General features: G+C 44.7%; 1 protein-coding gene across 1 annotated transcript in view; it reads left to right on the top strand.

Moving 5' to 3' along the window:
• The first annotated feature begins 3,423 nt into the window (after window positions 1–3,423).
• LOC120021131 (serine/threonine-protein kinase TAO1-like) overlaps window positions 3,424–18,184 on the top strand; it is a 59,934-nt gene continuing 45,173 nt past the window's right edge. Inside the window, exons 1-9 of the mRNA XM_038964770.1 lie at window positions 3,424–3,906; window positions 11,546–11,832; window positions 12,343–12,414; window positions 13,058–13,159; window positions 13,331–13,376; window positions 13,518–13,614; window positions 14,136–14,249; window positions 17,405–17,496; window positions 17,634–17,727. Of these exons, the coding sequence (XP_038820698.1) occupies window positions 11,701–11,832; window positions 12,343–12,414; window positions 13,058–13,159; window positions 13,331–13,376; window positions 13,518–13,614; window positions 14,136–14,249; window positions 17,405–17,496; window positions 17,634–17,727 (749 nt within the window). The 5' untranslated portion in view covers window positions 3,424–3,906; window positions 11,546–11,700. The remainder of the gene's footprint in view (window positions 3,907–11,545; window positions 11,833–12,342; window positions 12,415–13,057; window positions 13,160–13,330; window positions 13,377–13,517; window positions 13,615–14,135; window positions 14,250–17,404; window positions 17,497–17,633; window positions 17,728–18,184) is intronic.

The following is an 18,184-nucleotide window of genomic DNA, read 5'->3' on the forward strand; positions in this document are numbered from 1 at the left end:
TAATTTGCAACTGCACATGGGGACAAAGATCGTACTTTTTGGAGAAATGTCCTCTGGTCTGATGAAACAAAAATAGAACTGTTTGGCCATAATGACCATCGTTATGTTTGGAGGAAAAAGGGGGAGGCTTGCAAGCTGAAGAACACCATCACAACCGGGAAGCACGGGAGTGGCAGCATCATGTTGTGGGAGTGGTTTGCTGCAGGAGGGACTGGTGCACTTAACAAAATAGATGGCATCATGAGGCAGGAAAATTATGTGGATATATTGAAGCAACATCTCAAGACATCAGTCAGGAAGTTAAAACTTGGTCGCAAATGGGTCTTCCAAATGGACATTGACCCCAAGCATACCACCAAAAGTTGTGGCAAAATGGCTTATGGACAACAAAGTCAAGGTATTGGAGTGGCCATCACAAAGCCCTGACCTCAATCCTATAGAAAATTTGTGGGCAGAATTGAAAAAATGTGTGCGAGCAAGGAGGCTTACAAACCTGATTCAGTTACACCAGCTCTGTCAGGTGGAATGGGCCAAAATTCACCCAACTTATTGTGGGAAGATTGTGGAAGGCTACCCGAAACGTTTGACCCAAGTTAAACAATTTAAAGGCAATGCTACCAAATACTAATTGAGTGTCTTCTGACCCACTGGGAATGTGATGAAAGAAATAAAAGCTGATATAAATCATTCTCTCTACTATTATTCTGACATTTCACATTCTTCAAATAAAGTGGTGATCCTAACTGACCTAAGACAGAGAAATTTACTTGGATTAAATGTCAGGAATTGTGAAAAACTGAATTTAAATGTATTTGGCTAAGGTGTATGTAAACTTCCGACTTCAACTGTAAGTATTCAGACTCTTTACTCAGTACTATGTTAAAGCACCTTTGACAGTGATTACAGCCTCGACTATTCTTGGGTATAACGCTACAAGCTTGGCACACCTGTATTTGGGGAGTTTCTCCCATTGCTCTCTGCAGATCCTCTCAAGCTCGGTCAGGTTGGATGGGGAGCATCGCTGCACAGCTATTTTCAGGTCTCTCCAGAGATGTTCGATTGGGTTCAATTCCGGGCTCTGGGTGGGCCACTGAAGAACATTCAGAGACTCGTCCCAGAGCCACTCATGTGCTCTCTTGGCTGTGTGCTTAGAGTCGTTGTCCTGTTGGAAGGTGAACCTTCGCCCAAGTCTGAGGTCCTGAGTGCTTTGGAGCAGATTTTCATCCTTCTGTACTTTGCCCGTTCATCTTTCCCTCTATGCTGACTAGTCTCCCAGTTCCTGCAGCTGAAAAACACCCCCACAGCATGATGCTGCCACCACCATGCTTCACCGTAGGGATGGTGCTAGGTTTCCTCCAGACGTGAAACTTGGCATTCAGGCCAAAGAGTTCAATCTTGCTTTCATCAGACCAGAGCATCTTGTTTCTCATGGACTGAGAGTTCTTTAGGTGCCTTTTGGCAAATTCCAAGCGGGCTGTAATGTGTCTTTTACTGAGTTGTGGCTTCCGTCTGGCCACTCTACCATAAAGGCCTGATTGGTGGAGTGCTGCAGAGATGGTTGTCCTTCTGGAAGGTACTCTCATCTCCACAGAGGAACTCTGGAGCTCTGTCAGAGTGCCCATCGGGTTCTTGGTCACCTCCCTGACCAAGGTTCTTCTCCCCGATTGCTCAGTTAAGCCGGGTGACCAGCTCTAGAAAGAGTCTTGGTGGTTCCAAACTTCTTTCATTTAAGAATGATGGAGGCCACTGTGTTCTTGGGGACCTTCAATGATGGATGATCAATCAAAACAGGATGCACCTGAGCAAAATTTGGAGTCTCATAGCAAACGGTCTGAATACTTATGTAAATAAGGTATTCCTATTTTTTATGTTTAATAAATTTGCAAACATTTCTAAAACCCTGTTTTCGCTTTGTCATTATGGGGTACTGTGTGTAGATGGATGAGGACATTTTTTTTATTTAATCCATTTGAGAATAAGGCTGTAACGTAACAAAATGTGGAAAAAGTCAAAGGGTATATATATATATATATACATACACCAGACACATTTGTCTGTCTCTCTCACTGATGTTTTATTTAGAGTAAAAATCTCACTTTAGTTTGGATTACATACATGATTCATCACTTTAAATGACACTTTGACACTTTTGGGTTCACATTTGAAGGACACATACTATTGACCAAACTGTATATGAAGTATTGGGGGTCAGGTATATGAGATATCTGGAAGTCAGGGATACACATATATAGGTGACCAGACAGCACCTTGTGTGTGTGTGTATGAGAGAGAGAGACTGTCTCTACCTCATCAGTGGCAAACTGACTATTCAAAATAAAAAAGGTTTCAGTCACTATTGGACACTGTATGTGTTTATACATTATAATTGCAGCAGTGCATGCATCATCCAGATTTTTAGTGAATGCTGAAGCTCAGTCAGGACTATGGGTGTGTGGAGGTTATTTGGGCTATTTGTGGCAAAGACTTAGATCATAATCGGCTAAGGAGCTCAGCAAGACTCAGGACACACACACACACACACACATGCAATAAAGCATATAGCTATGAACAGGATTGCCAGGAAACCAAACATTGAATTGAGTTGAATTCTACTCAGGCAGAAAGGAGCGTTTGAAGTTAGGAAAGATCCCTCTCATGACCTCTACAAGACAGAATGCTAAATAAAATGATATTTTAACGTACTGGTTGTCCGTGCGCTTGGTCCTTTTTGGCGGTAGGAATGTGAGACAATATATCCACAGGAAAGTATAATTACATCAACTTTTCAAAGCGCTGGTAATACACTCAGATTTATATGACCTGAAGCATGCGCAGAACCATGTAAATACGTGCACGAGCTCGGCAAGTATGCGTGTGTCTGGTGCATGTATTTTTATACACCAGATGTTGGAAATCGGAAAGCACTATCAGCACTTTGAACAGTTTATGTAATTATACTTTCCTGTATATATATATTGTCTCACATTCTTACCGCCAAAAGGACCTCACAGACAACCGATAAAGTACTTTAAAATGTAATTTTATTCAACATTCTGGCTCGTTGAGGTCATGAGAGGAAATGTTCCTGATTCAAAAGCTATTTTCTGCCTGACGTAGCATTCAATGCAATTCAACACCGGGTTTCCAGGCAATGAAGAGGTTTGTGTGTGTTTACTTTGAATGTTGAACTAGACTTGAACATTTGACAACATAAAATGAATTATATATTATTTGATAGGTATTCGGAACATGATTGTGAATCTACCCTGACTGTCAACCACCACCAACTTGTGTGCTTTACTCATAACCAACTACGAATTCCCTCTTGTGTCACGCCCCGCCAACTTGGCAACAGGGAGGGAGGATTCAGGGAGGATTCAGATTGCGGATCTTGGCTGGATGTTTCGCAGGGGGATAGCTAGCACGGAGAGAAGGGGACAGTAACTTCAGCACCCACCCGGGGGTAAACAGCGACAAGGACACCCAAGTGCGGCACACTAATCGTTTTAGTCAGAACTAGGGCTGACTGTCGCGTTTCAGTTTTAACAGTTGTGGATGGTTGTACATATTTTGCCCTATGATTGTCACTGTAGTAAGGAGGTGAATTCTCGCCGCCGCCATCTTTGGAAACTGATTGGGAGGAGTGGAGAACTTCGTTGGCTGACTGGTTTATTACCCAGCTATTGGTAGTTATTTTCAGGGCCTCGACTGGCCTTACTGTACACACATTACACTTGTTTTTCGGTTGACCAAACACAACGAATCGGCATCGTACAACCTGGAAAAGGCTAGTTAACAAAACTCCAATCTGTGCTCCACCTCCAGACTCGAGTCAGTTTGTTGCGTCCTTCCCTGCCTTGTTGGACATTTGCTCCCGTTATTCTACCTGAACCTGGCCTCTGACAGGTAAGTGTCCGCTGTGCATTCAAGCCAACTTCTGCTGGTGAGAAATGTGTTTATCTGGTTAACTTGCCTTCTAGCTAGGCTTCTTAGTTAGCCAACTTGATCAGCTGGTTAGACAACATCATTAATACTGTAGTTAGCTTACGACGTGGATGGTTAATGTTAGCTCGATGACATCCAACTAACGTTAGCTAACTTTAGTCAGAGAGGAATCTTTGCTCTAACGTTTGTGAATTGGGGAATGATAACTAATGGACATGGCTAACTAGCTACATGGCTAACTAACTAGCTAACTTTTGATAAGCTATGAAGCGAATGTCTCATTTTAACTTGTAAACAATTCAATGGCAGCTAACTGACAAGACAGATTGTCAAATGCTGGGAAGGACATGGCTAGCTAGTTAACGTTCGTCCAGCGATAAATGCTGGCTTGAAACGTTAGCTATCACGCTAACGTCTGCTGTTTTACTAGCCAGATAGCTAACTAACGAATCCTCTTCTAATGTAGACAGGTAGTTTTGGTGTGACACTCCCTCGTAGTTTTTCTCACTGTTCAACTCAACTGTAAATCATGGCTGAGGCGATCAGAAACACAGCAGCTTCACGACCAATGTCAACCACTCAGTCTAAACTGTGAACTGAAATAGCACTAGTTATGTCCTAAGTGTTGCTAGGTTTAATGTTTACAGCCAGCAAACAAGCAGCTTGACAAATCTATTGTCGTTTCGGGTATGTCTTCCTTGTACGCCTGCATTCATTCCTGGCGGTTGCTGGCTTGTTTGTGGGCAGTGACGTGAGTCACATTCCTAATTTCTGTGTTGACATTGCGTAACATTCTTTCTCGGCCTTGACTATGCCTGTTCGCCAGTATTGCACACTCCAAATGGTGACAAACTGTATTTAATGGAAAACAGCTCTAAATAACGATTATGTTGTTTTCATTTGTTAGACAATGGCATCATAAATGTAAGTTGGCAACAACAACCCATCACATCCTTCCTACACATTAAGGTGAAGTGTTGGGAATGACAAAGCAAGAACACTTTTTTTCCGTTAACAATGCACACCTTTTGCATTGATTAGCAACATTGCATTCAAACACTTTACTTTCTAGGAGTTTGAATGTACAGTAAGTAGGCTTTGTCACATGCGCCGAATACAACAGTGAAATGCTTACTTACAAGCCCTTAACCAACAATGCAGTTATAAGAAAAATAAGTGTTATGTGAAAAAATAACAAATAATTAAAGAGCAGCAGTGAAATAACAGTAGCGAGGCTATATACAGGGGGTACCGGTACAGAGTCAATGTGTGGGGGCACCGGTTAGTTGAGGTAATTGAGGTAGTATGTACATGTAGGTAGAGTTATTAAAGTAACTATTCATAGATAATAAACAGAGAGTAGCAGCAGTGTAAAAGTGTGTGGGGGGGGAGCAATACACATAGTCTGGGTAGCCATTTGATTAGCTGTTCAGGCTTGGGGGTAGAAGCTGTTAAGAAGCCTTTTGGACCTAGACTTGGCGCTCCGGTACCACTTGCCGTGTGGTAGCAGAGAGAACAGTCTATGAGAAGGGTGGCTGGAGTCTTTGACAGTTTTTAGAGCTTTCCTCTGACATCGCCTGGTATAGAGGTCCTGGATGGCAGAAAGCTTGGCTCCAGTGATGTACTGGACCGTACGCACTACCCTCTGTAGTGCCTTGCGGTCGGAGGCCAAGCAGTTGCCATACCAGGCGGTGATGCAACCAGTCAGGATGCTCTCGATGGAGTTTAGCTACAAGGGTAAGTAGCGTCATAGTTTAGCTACGTGGGTAGGTAGCGTCATAGTTGAGCTACGCGGGTAGGTAGCGTCATAGTTGAGCTATGCGGGTAGGTAGCGTCATAGTTGAGCTACGCGGGTAGGTAGCGTCATAGTTGAGCTACGCGGGTAGGTAGCGTCATAGTTGAGCTACGCGGGTAGGTAGCGTCATAGATGAGCTACGCGGGTAGGTAGCGTCATAGATGAGCTACGCGGGTAGGTAGCGTCATAGATGAGCTACGCGGGTAGGTAGCGTCATAGTTGAGCTACGCGGGTAGGTAGCGTCGTAGTTGAGCTACGCGGGTAGGTAGCGTCGTAGTTGAGCTACGCGGGTAGGTAGCGTCATAGTTGAGCTACGCGGGTAGGTAGCGTCATAGTTGAGCTACGCGGGTAGGTAGCGTCATAGTTGAGCTACGCGGGTAGGTAGCGTCATAGTTGAGCTACGCGGGTAGGTAGCGTCATTGTTGAGCTACGTGGGTAGGTAGCGTCATTGTTGAGCTACGTGGGTAGGTAGCGTCATTGTTGAGCTACGTGGGTAGGTAGCGTCATTGTTGAGCTACGTGGGTAGGTAGCGTCATTGTTGAGCTACGTGGGTAGGTAGCGTCATTGTTGAGCTACGTGGGTAGGTAGCGTCATTGTTGAGCTACGTGGGTAGGTAGCGTCATTGTTGAGCTACGTGGGTAGGTAGCGTCATTGTTGAGCTACGTGGGTAAGTAGCGTCATAGTTGAGCTACGTGGGTAAGTAGCGTAACAGCCTGTTAATGTTTGTGTTCTACTATGTGTTATAACAGCTTCAGGCCTGGTCACTGTTGCCACACTGACAGTACTATAGTCTAGGATTTATGCATCTCCCAGGAAAAAGGGATCCGAGAGGGAGCAGGGTAGCAGGGAGCAGGGTTCTCTCGGCCTGCCACACAGTATAGTCCACAGGATCAGTGTTGTTATCCTGACTAGAGGTCGACCGATTAATCGGAATGGCCGATTTAATTAGGGCCGATTTCAAGTTTTCATAACAATCGGAAATCGGTATTTTGGGACACCGATTTGGCCGATAAAAAAAAAAAATATATATATATATATATTTTTTTTTTACACCTTTATTTAACTAGGCAAGTCAGTTAAGAACACGTTCTTATTTTCAATGACGGCCTAGGAACGGTGGGTTAACTGCCTTGTTCAGGGGCAGAACGACAGATTTTTACCTTGTCAGCTCGGGGATTCAATCTTGCAACCTTACAGTTAACTAGTCCAACGCTCTAACCACCTGCCTCTCATTGCACTCCACGAGGAGCCTGCCTGTTACGCGAATGCAGTAAGAAGCCAAGGTAAGTTGCTAGCTAGCATTAAACTTATCTTATAAAAAACCAATCAATCAATCATAATCACTAGTTAACTACACATGGTTGATGATATTACTAGTTTATCTAGCGTGTCCTGCGTTGCATATAATCGATGCAGTGCGCATTCGCGGAAAAAAGACTGTCGTTGCTCCAACGTGTACCTAACCATAAACATCAATGCCTTTCATAAAGTCAATACACAGAAGTATATATTTTTAAACCTGCATATTTAGCTAAAAGAAATCCAGGTTAGCAGGTAATATTAACCAGGTGAAATTGTGTCACTTCTCTTGCGTTCATTGCACGCAGAGTCAGGGTATATGCGATAATAATAAACGTTTTGTTTTCGAAATGATCATTTCCGGATTCAACCATATTAATGACCAAAGGCTCGTATTTCTGTGTGTTATAATTAGGTCTATGATTGAGCTGAAAATACATTGTAGTCTATTCTGTTACCAAATTCGTTCAGCCATTTCACGATTTCTTGTGTTTTTATTTAAACGTTTTGATAATTTGTGTACTTTTTGACATTTGACTGCATTGATTGGAGCTAGTAACATACGCATTTCAGGGGCCTCCCGAGTGGCGCAGTGGTCTAAGGCACTGCATTGCAGTGCTAACTGCGTTACTACAGATCCTGGTTTGATACCGGGCTGTGTCGCAGCCGGCCACGACCGGGAGACCCATGACGCGACGCACAATTGGCCCAGCGTTGTCCGGGTTAGGGGAGGATTTGGCCGTCCCGGGATGTCCCATCGCGCTCTAGCGACTCCTTGTGGTGGGCCGGGCACATGTCCGCTGACACGGTCGACCAGTTGGACGGTGTTTCCTCCGACACATTGGTGCGTCTGGCTTCCGGGTAAAGTGGGCAGTGTGTCAAGAAGCTTTGCGGTTGTGTTTCGGAGGACGAGCGGCTCTCGACCTTCGCCTCTCCAGAGTCCGTAGGGGAGTTGCAGAGATGAGACAAGACTGTAACTACCAATTGGATTCCACGAAATTGAGGATAAAAAGGGGTAAAAAAAGAAACAAGCATTTCCCTGCACCCTATTTAACGTTGCTAAACTGTGTACGACCAATCAACTTTGATTTGACTAGTGATGTGGTAGCATAGTGAGAGTTAGGCTAAACACTGGCTTTATCCTAATGACAGAGGAGCTTGTGTGTGTGTGTGTGTGTGTGTGTGTGTGTGTGTGTGTGTGTGTGTGTGTGTGTGTGTGTGTGTGTGTGTGTGTGTGTGTGTGTGTGTGTGTGTGTGTGTGTGTGTGTGTGTGTGTGTGAAGGGGTAAATCCTCATATGTTTGTCTCTCTACTGTGACTGTGTCCATGGACTGTGTTTTATGCACTGATTCGGGCCAGAACTGCTGTGTTGATTGGTTGACAGCTTCTGCTCTCTTCTAGGCCTACTTTCTCTGTTGATGGGGTGTGAATTATAGTATGTTGATTGGTCAGTTGTCTTTTTACTCTCTGGGTTCATCCTATACACACTGTAAAACCTATTGTTCTACTTGAGGCAACTATTTTCTATGAGCTTTTTGAATTTCCAACATGAGCGTTTTTAAGAAAATGTATAATATACCTACCTTTTTTTAGTGTTTTACAAGCACTAATATATTAGGTACAGCCTCATTATTTTTGTTATTGATTTGATCCAACTTCATTTGATAAATTCCAGAAGTGTTGTTATACATTTAGATTGACCTTTCTGATTAGTTACTTTCAGTGAACTTGTCTTAATGTTGAACGTTGTCTGAAGTATTTGATCATTTTCCGTTTCAACCCCCTTCAGCAGGGATAGATGAGTACGGTGCTCATTCCACTAGCAGTAACTGGGGTTAGAACTGTAAGCATTGCCTCTGTCATTGAAAGTGGTGCGCATGACCTTAGTGATGGTGGGAATGGGTCGTGTCAACGTTGAACGTCAATTTGTCCGACGGTTTCGATATGCCTTCATCGTCATCCGTAACACCTCATACCACAACAAACTGCCTAACACTAATGTGGAAATATACTTTTCTTCAAATAGATCCTAATTTTGTATTTTTTTTAACGTGATGGCAGAAATATTGTTTCATATACCATATACTAAATAATATATGTGTGAAATTAGTTTTCATTTAAAATGGACCATTATCATGCAACTGTCTCGAAACAGGGTCAGGGGGGAAAATACATGTCATCTCTAGACTTAAATAGCGAATGGAGGACGCTTATCCTGTGGTTCATTTTCCTGCCAGTCAGGTAGGCTATACTCCTGTTGTAAAGATAAGCAATGTGCTTAATATTAGGAAAGTTGAAAAATAAATATAATGGGCCTAACCTATAGAAATCTGATGGGATCCTCTTTTTAATAAAGGCTGTCACTCTGTTTTCTCACGCAATTGCATAGCCTATAGAAATGTTGCGCAACATGAGCTCATGGGCTCTCATGAAGTGTTTTGATAAGATTTTCGATTACATTTGCATTGACGTCAGAGTGATTAAAGGGACAATGGAGTACTGAGTACCAGGCAGTTAGCAAGTTTGGTAGACTACTAATGACCAGCAGCAGCATCGGAGCCTAATTACCGTGACTAAACGGTCAGGTGGAATTTGACTGCCTTCATGACTCATGACTGGCGGTAATACGGTCAGCGTAACAGCCCCTGTAGAGCGTACGGCCCAGTACATCTCTGGGGCCGACTTCCCTGCCATCCAGGACCTCTATACCAGGCGGTGTGAGAGGAAGGCCCTAAAAATTGTCATAGACTCCAGCCACTCAAGTCATAGACGGTTCTCGCCTACCGCACGACAGTGCGCCAAAAAGACTGCTAAATAGTTCATCTGGGTAGCTATTTGGTTAACTATTTAACTATCTGCATTGACCCTTTTTGCATTAATTATTTTGACTCATCACATACGCTGCTGTTACTGTTTATTATCTATCCTGTTGCCTAGTCACTTTATTCCTACCTACACTACCGTTCAAAAGTTTGGGGTCTCTTTAGAAATGTCCTTGTTTTTGAAAGAAAAGCACTTTTTTTTTTTTTTTTCATTTAAAATAACATCAAATTGATCAGAAATACAGTGTAGACATTGTTAATGTTGTAAATGACTATTGTAGTTGGAAACGGTTGAGGACTTGTAGACACTCTAATGTACTTGTCCTCTTGCTCAGTTGTGCACCGGGGCCTCCCACTCTTTCTATTCTGGTTAGAGCCAGTTTGCGCTGTTCTGTGAAGGAAGTAGTACACAGCGTTGTACGAGATCTTCAGTGTCTTGGAAATTTATCGCATGGAATAGCCTTCATTTCTCAGAACAAGAATAGACTGACGAGTTTCAGAAGTAAGTTATTTTGTTTCTGGCCATTTTGAGCCTGTAATCAAACCCACAAATGCTGATGCTTCAGATACTCAACTAGTCTAAAGAAGGCCAGGTTTATTGCTTCTTTAATCAGAACAACAGTTTTCAGCTGTGCTAACATAATTGCAAAAGGGATTTCTAATGATCAATTAGTCTGTTTTAAAATGATAAACTTGGATTAGCTATAATGGGTTGCTGATAATGGGCCTCTGTACGCCTATGTAGATATTCCATTAAAAATCAGCCATTTCCAGCTACAATAGTCATTTACAACATTAACAATGTCTACACTGTATTTCTGATCAATTTGATGTTTGTGTGTGAATTCAATTTAAGGGCTTTATTGGCATGGGAAACATGTTTACATTGCCAAAGCTAGTGAAATAGATAATAAACAAATAACTCTCACAGAAGTTCCAAAAAGAATAAAGACATTTCAAATGTCAACACAAAATGTCTCTCTCTCTCACACACACACACACACACACACATCCCTCATCCATAATGGTGTGTGTTTTATTGAGAGCTCTGCTGTGGTATTACAGCCGTGGTGATTTGCACATCAGAGGCTGATGTTTCAGTCCCAGAAGAACTTAAAGTGCTCTCACACACACACACACACACACACACATATTTATCAATACACTCAATGACGCACACACACACAAACACACACACACTGAAACACTCACTGAACTCTGACCCCACTTCTCTCTCTCATTAAGGCAATAGCCTAGTTTAAACTTGGATGTTAAATCAATGATCAATCCACATGATGTTTGTGCGTATGCTCGCCCAGGCCAGTAGTTTAAAGATCTACTGGATGGAAAAGTCCAGTGAATTTACCAGAATTCCCAGGTGTAATTTAATGTAGTGAGTTTTGAACATTTTAATGACCAACTCATCATACGCATAGCCATTGGCTTAATCGACTTAATCTACCACAAAAACTTTCCCCTAGCCTCGCAGTCGTTTTAATTCGATAAAATGAAATGACATTTTACTGCATAAGACCACTCCCATAGAATTCTATGGACACTCCCACGCTGTGCACAATAGCCTGGGGATGAGGTTAAGCTGAGTGAGAGGCAATGTTTCTCTAAGCGGAGTAACAAAGCTGTTCCCGTCTCATATTCTTCCTACATACTCTTCCTCTTCCCTCCAGGTGCCCGTCCTCCGGCCCCTCTGGCTCCTCCTCACTGGCAGATGAGTTGTCACCTGCTCTGGCGTAGACCCAGCTGCGCTCCAACGGCCAGATAGTCTGCTGGCCCCACCCCCTTTCCCCAACCTGCCGGGAGACAGCAAACTACATTACCCAGCATGCCATCCACTGTGCGGGCGGGCAGTCTGAAGGACCCGGATGTAGCCGAGCTGTTCTTCAAGGAAGACCCTGAGAAACTGTTCTCTGACCTCAGAGAGATAGGTCATGGCAGCTTTGGAGCAGTCTACTTTGTATGTACATACTCAAACATACACATCACTCACACACACACACACACACACACACACACACACACACACACACACACACACACACACACATCACTCAAACATGCAAACACACACACACACCGATTCCTTTGCTGTAATAGTCCTACTGTTCCTCCTGTGTTCTCTCTGTGTCTAAGGCCTGTGTGTTTACTCTGTCTGTGTCTTAAGGCCTGTGTGTGTGTGTGTGTTCGTGTTCTCTGCCTGTTTGTGTGTGTGTGTGTTCGTGTTCTCTGCCTGTTTGTGTGTGTGTGTGTTCTGTGTCTAAGGCCTGTGTGTGTTCGTGTTCTCTGCCTGTGTGTGTGTTCGTGTTCTCTGCCTGTGTGTGTGTTCGTGTTCTCTGCCTGTGTGTGTGTTCGTGTTCTCTGCCTGTGTGTGTGTTCGTGTTCTCTGCCTGTGTGCGTTCTGTCTCTAAGGTCTCTGTGTGTGTGTTCTCTGTGTCTAAGGCCTGTGTGTGTGTGTTCTGTGTCTAAGGCGCGGGATGTGCGAACTACGGAGGTGGTGGCCATCAAGAAGATGTCCTACAGCGGGAAGCAGTCCAACGAGGTGAGACTAACTGCTACACATTCCTCCCTGTTTCTCTTAATAAAGTTTATTTCAACAGGGACAACAGAAACCCATCTCAGACGGCACATTTGTTGCGCTGCACCAGATTGAGTTCACACACACACACACTCTCTCCGATAGAAATATGTGAGCTGAACACATTATCTTCAAGGTCACCCCACGGCTCTCATACTCTCACTTTCGCCTCGCTCTCCTCGTAATTTCAGATTAGCTGTAATCAGATTACACCTAATCTGTGTACGAAGAAAACCACCCCAATAGAAAGACAGACAGACGGACGGACACCATTCCGTATGTATGTCCCGTATGAGAACATACCCTTAATGAAGACCTACAGGGTTCTCTGTATGTTTTGTGTTCATTCAGAGTGATCTGAGTAGTCACTCTGCACCAATCTTATTTCCCCAGGTGTGTTGGTTGAACCAAGAACTCATTTGTAGTTTCACCATGTCTCCACAAAAATATATTAAGTCTTTCTTTATATGGCTTATTCTTATTTTTTTTTATTCTCTTTTTACACTCTCCCTCCCTCTTTCTCTCACTCTTTCTTTGTTTTTAATGATGCAGCTTCAGGGCCAATACAGGTTGTTGTTTTTTAAAAATAAAACAATATCTCTCTCAGAAATGGCAGGACATCATAAAAGAGGTGAAATTTCTCCAGAGGATTCAACATCCCAACAGCATAGAGTACAAGGGCTGCTACCTACGAGAAAACACAGCATGGGTAAGACACACACACAGTGGAGTATGAAGGCCTACTACCTATGAAACCCAGAAAAACACACCCTCGCACACATTTTGAGGTTAAAACTCCCACTGAGATGTTTCAGTAACCTTACCTACAGGTGTATATCCATGGACCTGTTTTCTTCCTGGATGTGTTCTGTGTGTCTAGCTGGTGATGGAGTACTGTCTGGGCTCCGCTTCTGATGTTCTAGAAGGTAAAACATTCTAGAAACATTAACCTTCCTTTTTGTGTTGTACTATATCGTGGTCAATTTAGACTGTGTTTGACACAATGTGTCTTTTTACTAATTTTTAGCAAATGTTTTCTAAAATATCCTCTTTCACTCATCCTGTAGTTCATAAAAATCCCCTTCAGGAAATGGAGATCGCTGCCATTACCCACGGTGCTTTGCAGGGGTTGGCCTACCTTCACTCCCACAACATGATTCACAGGTGAGACAGAGGAGCATTCAGGAACAAGATTACACCTACTGACCCAGTGGTACTTGTCCATATCGAGATTACACCTACTGACCCAGTGGTACTTGTCCATAACGAGATTACACCTACTGACCCAGTGGTACTTGTCCATAACGAGATTACACCTACTGACCCAGTGGTACTTGTCCATAACGAGATTACACCTACTGACCCAGTGGTACTTGTCCATATCGAGATTACACCTACTGACCCAGTGGTACTTGTCCATATCGAGATTACACCTACTGACCCAGTGGTACTTGTCCATATCGAGATTACGCCTACTGACCCAGTGGTACTTGTCCATATCAAGATTACATCTACTGACCCAGTGGTACTTGTCCATATCGAGATTACACCTACTGACCCAGTGGTACTTGTCCATAATGAGATTAGCATGTGGTCCAAAGTACTGTTTTGAAAATCTTGTTCTCTCCCTCTACATCCCTCCCCCACCTCTCTCCCTCTCCCTCTCCATCCCTCTCCCTCTCCAGAGACATCAAGGCTGGTAACATCCTCCTGACGGAGCCAGGGCAGGTCAAGCTAGCTGACTTTGGCTCTGCCTCCATTGCCTCGCCAGCCAACTCCTTTGTGGGGACTCCATATTGGTGAGGGACAGCAGAGCCCAACAGTCAGCGGGGTCTACCAGGGGGGCAAGCTTTGACCGTGTGATGACAAGTTTTTATTTCTTGACATGCCATCTATAGGGTCTACATGACATGCCTTCTATAGGGTCTACATGACATGCCTTCTATAGGGTCTACATGACATGCCTTCTATAGGGTCTACCTGACATGCCTTCTATAGGGTCTACATGACATGCCTTCTATAGGGTCTACATGACATGCCTTCTATAGGGTCTACCTGACATGCCATCTATAGGGTCTACCTGACATGCCTTCTATAGGGTCTACCTGACATGCCTTCTATAGGGTCTACCTGACATGCCATCTATAGGGTCTGCCTGACATGCCATCTATAGGGTCTACCTGACATGCCTTCTATAGGGTCTACCTGACATGCCTTCTATAGGGTCTACATGACATGCCTTCTATAGGGTCTACATGACATGCCTTCTATAGGGTCTACATGACATGCCTTCTATAGGGTCTACATGACATGCCTTCTATAGGGTCTACCTGACATGCCTTCTATAGGGTCTACCTGACATGCCTTCTATAGGGTCTACCTGACATGCCTTCTATAGGGTCTACCTGACATGCCTTCTATAGGGTCTACCTGACATGCCTTCTATAGGGTCTACCTGACATGCCTTCTATAGGGTCTACCTGACATGCCTTCTATAGGGTCTACCTGACATGCCTTCTATAGGGTCTACCTGACATGCCTTCTATAGGGTCTACCTGACATGCCTTCTATAGGGTCTACCTGACATGCCTTCTATAGGGTCTACCTGACATGCCTTCTATAGGGTCTACCTGACATGCCTTCTATAGGGTCTACCTGACATGCCTTCTATAGGGTCTACCTGACATGCCTTCTATAGGGTCTACCTGACATGCCTTCTATAGGGTCTACCTGACATGCCTTCTATAGGGTCTACCTGACATGCCTTCTATAGGGTCTACCTGACATGCCGCCTATAGGGTCTACCTGACATGCCGCCTATAGGGTCTACCTGACATGCCGCCTATAGGGTCTACCTGACATGCCGCCTATAGGGTCTACCTGACATGCCGCCTATAGGGTCTACCTGACATGCCGCCTATAGGGTCTACATGACATGCCGCCTATAGGGTCTACATGACATGCCGCCTATAGGGTCTACATGACATGCCGCCTATAGGGTCTGCCTGACATGCCGCCTATAGGGTCTGCCTGACATGCCGCCTATAGGGTCTGCCTGACATGCCGCCTATAGGGTCTACCTGACATGCCTTCTATAGGGTCTGCCTGACATGCCTTCTATAGGGTCTGCCTGACATGCCTTCTATAGGGTCTGCCTGACATGCCTTCTATAGGGTCTGCCTGACATGCCTTCTATAGGGTCTGCCTGACATGCCTTCTATAGGGTCTGCCTGACATGCCTTCTATAGGGTCTGCCTGACATGCCTTCTATAGGGTCTGCCTGACATGCCTTCTATAGGGTCTGCCTGACATGCCTTCTATAGGGTCTGCCTGACATGCCTTCTATAGGGTCTGCCTGACATGCCTTCTATAGGGTCTGCCTGACATGCCTTCTATAGGGTCTGCCTGACATGCCTTCTATAGGGTCTGCCTGACATGCCTTCTATAGGGTCTGCCTGACATGCCTTCTATAGGGTCTGCCTGACATGCCGCCTATAGGGTCTGCCTGACATGCCGCCTATAGGGTCTACATGACATGCCGCCTATAGGGTCTACATGACATGCCGCCTATAGGGTCTACATGACATGCCGCCTATAGGGTCTACATGACATGCCGCCTATAGGGTCTACCTGACATGCCGCCTATAGGGTCTACCTGACATGCCGCCTATAGGGTCTACATGACATGCCTTCTATAGGGTCTACATGACATGCCTTCTATAGGGTCTACATGACATGCCTTCTATAGGGTCTACATGGCATGCCTTCTATAGGGTCTACATGACATGCCTTCTATAGGGTCTACATGACATGCCTTCTATAGGGTCTACATGACATGCCTTCTATAGGGTCTACATGACATGCCTTCTATAGGGTCTACCTGACATGCCTTCTATAGGGTCTACCTGACATGCCTTCTATAGGGTCTACCTGACATGCCTTCTATAGGGTCTACCTGACATGCCTTCTATAGGGTCTACCTGACATGCCTTCTATAGGGTCTGCCTGACATGCCTTCTATAGGGTCTGCCTGACATGCCTTCTATAGGGTCTGCCTGACATGCCTTCTATAGGGTCTGCCTGACATGCCTTCTATAGGGTCTGCCTGACATGCCTTCTATAGGGTCTGCCTGACATGCCTTCTATAGGGTCTGCCTGACATGCCTTCTATAGGGTCTGCCTGACATGCCTTCTATAGGGTCTACCTGACATGCCTTCTATAGGGTCTACCTGACATGCCTTCTATAGGGTCTACCTGACATGCCTTCTATAGGGTCTACCTGACATGCCTTCTATAGGGTCTACCTGACATGTCTTCTATAGGGTCTACCTGACATGCCTTCTATAGGGTCTACCTGACATGCCTTCTATAGGGTCTACCTGACATGCCTTCTATAGGGTCTACCTGACATGCCTTCTATAGGGTCTACCTGACATGCCTTCTATAGGGTCTACCTGACATGCCTTCTACAGGGTCTACCTGACATGCCTTCTACAGGGTCTACCTGACATGCCTTCTACAGGGTCTACCTGACATGCCTTCTACAGGGTCTACCTGACATGCCTTCTACAGGGTCTACCTGACATGCCTTCTACAGGGTCTACCTGACATGCCTTCTACAGGGTCTACCTGGCATGCCTTCTACAGGGTCTACATGGCATGCCTTCTATAGGGTCTACATGACATGCCTTCTATAGGGTCTACATGACATGCCTTCTATAGGGTCTGCCTGGCATGCCTTCTATAGGGTCTGCCTGGCATGCCTTCTATAGGGTCTACCTGACATGGCATGCCTTCTATAGGGTCTACATGACATGCCTTCGATAGGGTCTACCTGTGCCATTATGCACCATCTCTGTTGGCAAAATGTTCAATGATTGTAATTGAGCTCTCTGTCTCTCTCTGTCTCTCCTCTTCCCCTCCTTGCTCTTTCCCCTCCCCCTCTCTCTCCAGGATGGCCCCAGAAGTGATCTTGGCCATGGACGAGGGCCAGTATGACGGGAAGGTGGACGTCTGGTCCCTGGGGATCACCTGTGTAGAACTAGGTAGGTAGATGTGTGTGGGTGCGCACGTGTGTGCGTGGGTGGTTTTCAATTGTTTATATGTGCAACATACTGTGTGTGTGTAAACACTGTCTGTGTATGTGACTAATGTGTGTGTAACTCTTGTATCTTGTGTGCAGCGGAGAGGAAGCCTCCTCTGTTCAATATGAACGCTATGAGTGCCTTATACCACATAGCGCAGAATGAGAGCCCTACGCTGCAGTCCAGCGACTGGTGAGTGTGTTATACACAGACTATCACACACACACACACAGACACACACACCAGAGTTTCCGTTAGCCGTAAAAAAAAGTTCAGTGCAGATAAATTGAATTTGTACCGGCTAATAGTCCGGGAGCGAAAAGGAATCCCATTGCGGAATAATTATTTTTAGCCTATTCGTTGTTGGAATACCAGTTGATGTAAATGCATTTGACCGGTCATACTTAACAGTTAATGGGTTAATTTGCATAGTTTAGTGGAATTAAATTGGCGTGTGTGTATATTCGTTCTATCTTATCACATGCGGAAAATCACGATTAAAAAGAGCTACTATTTTTATTTCTAAACTGGTAATTGAAACGCGCTTCCCATTCGCCATTCAAATGCATAACGGAAGGCAGGCTTCATCAGCACGTCACACACCACTTTGCAATGAGGTGGAGGCAGGGTGCATTTTGAAAACATATAC

The sequence above is a fragment of the Salvelinus namaycush genome, chromosome 26 (assembly GCF_016432855.1).
Source record: "Salvelinus namaycush isolate Seneca chromosome 26, SaNama_1.0, whole genome shotgun sequence".
Classification (NCBI taxonomy): Eukaryota; Metazoa; Chordata; class Actinopteri; order Salmoniformes; family Salmonidae; genus Salvelinus; species Salvelinus namaycush.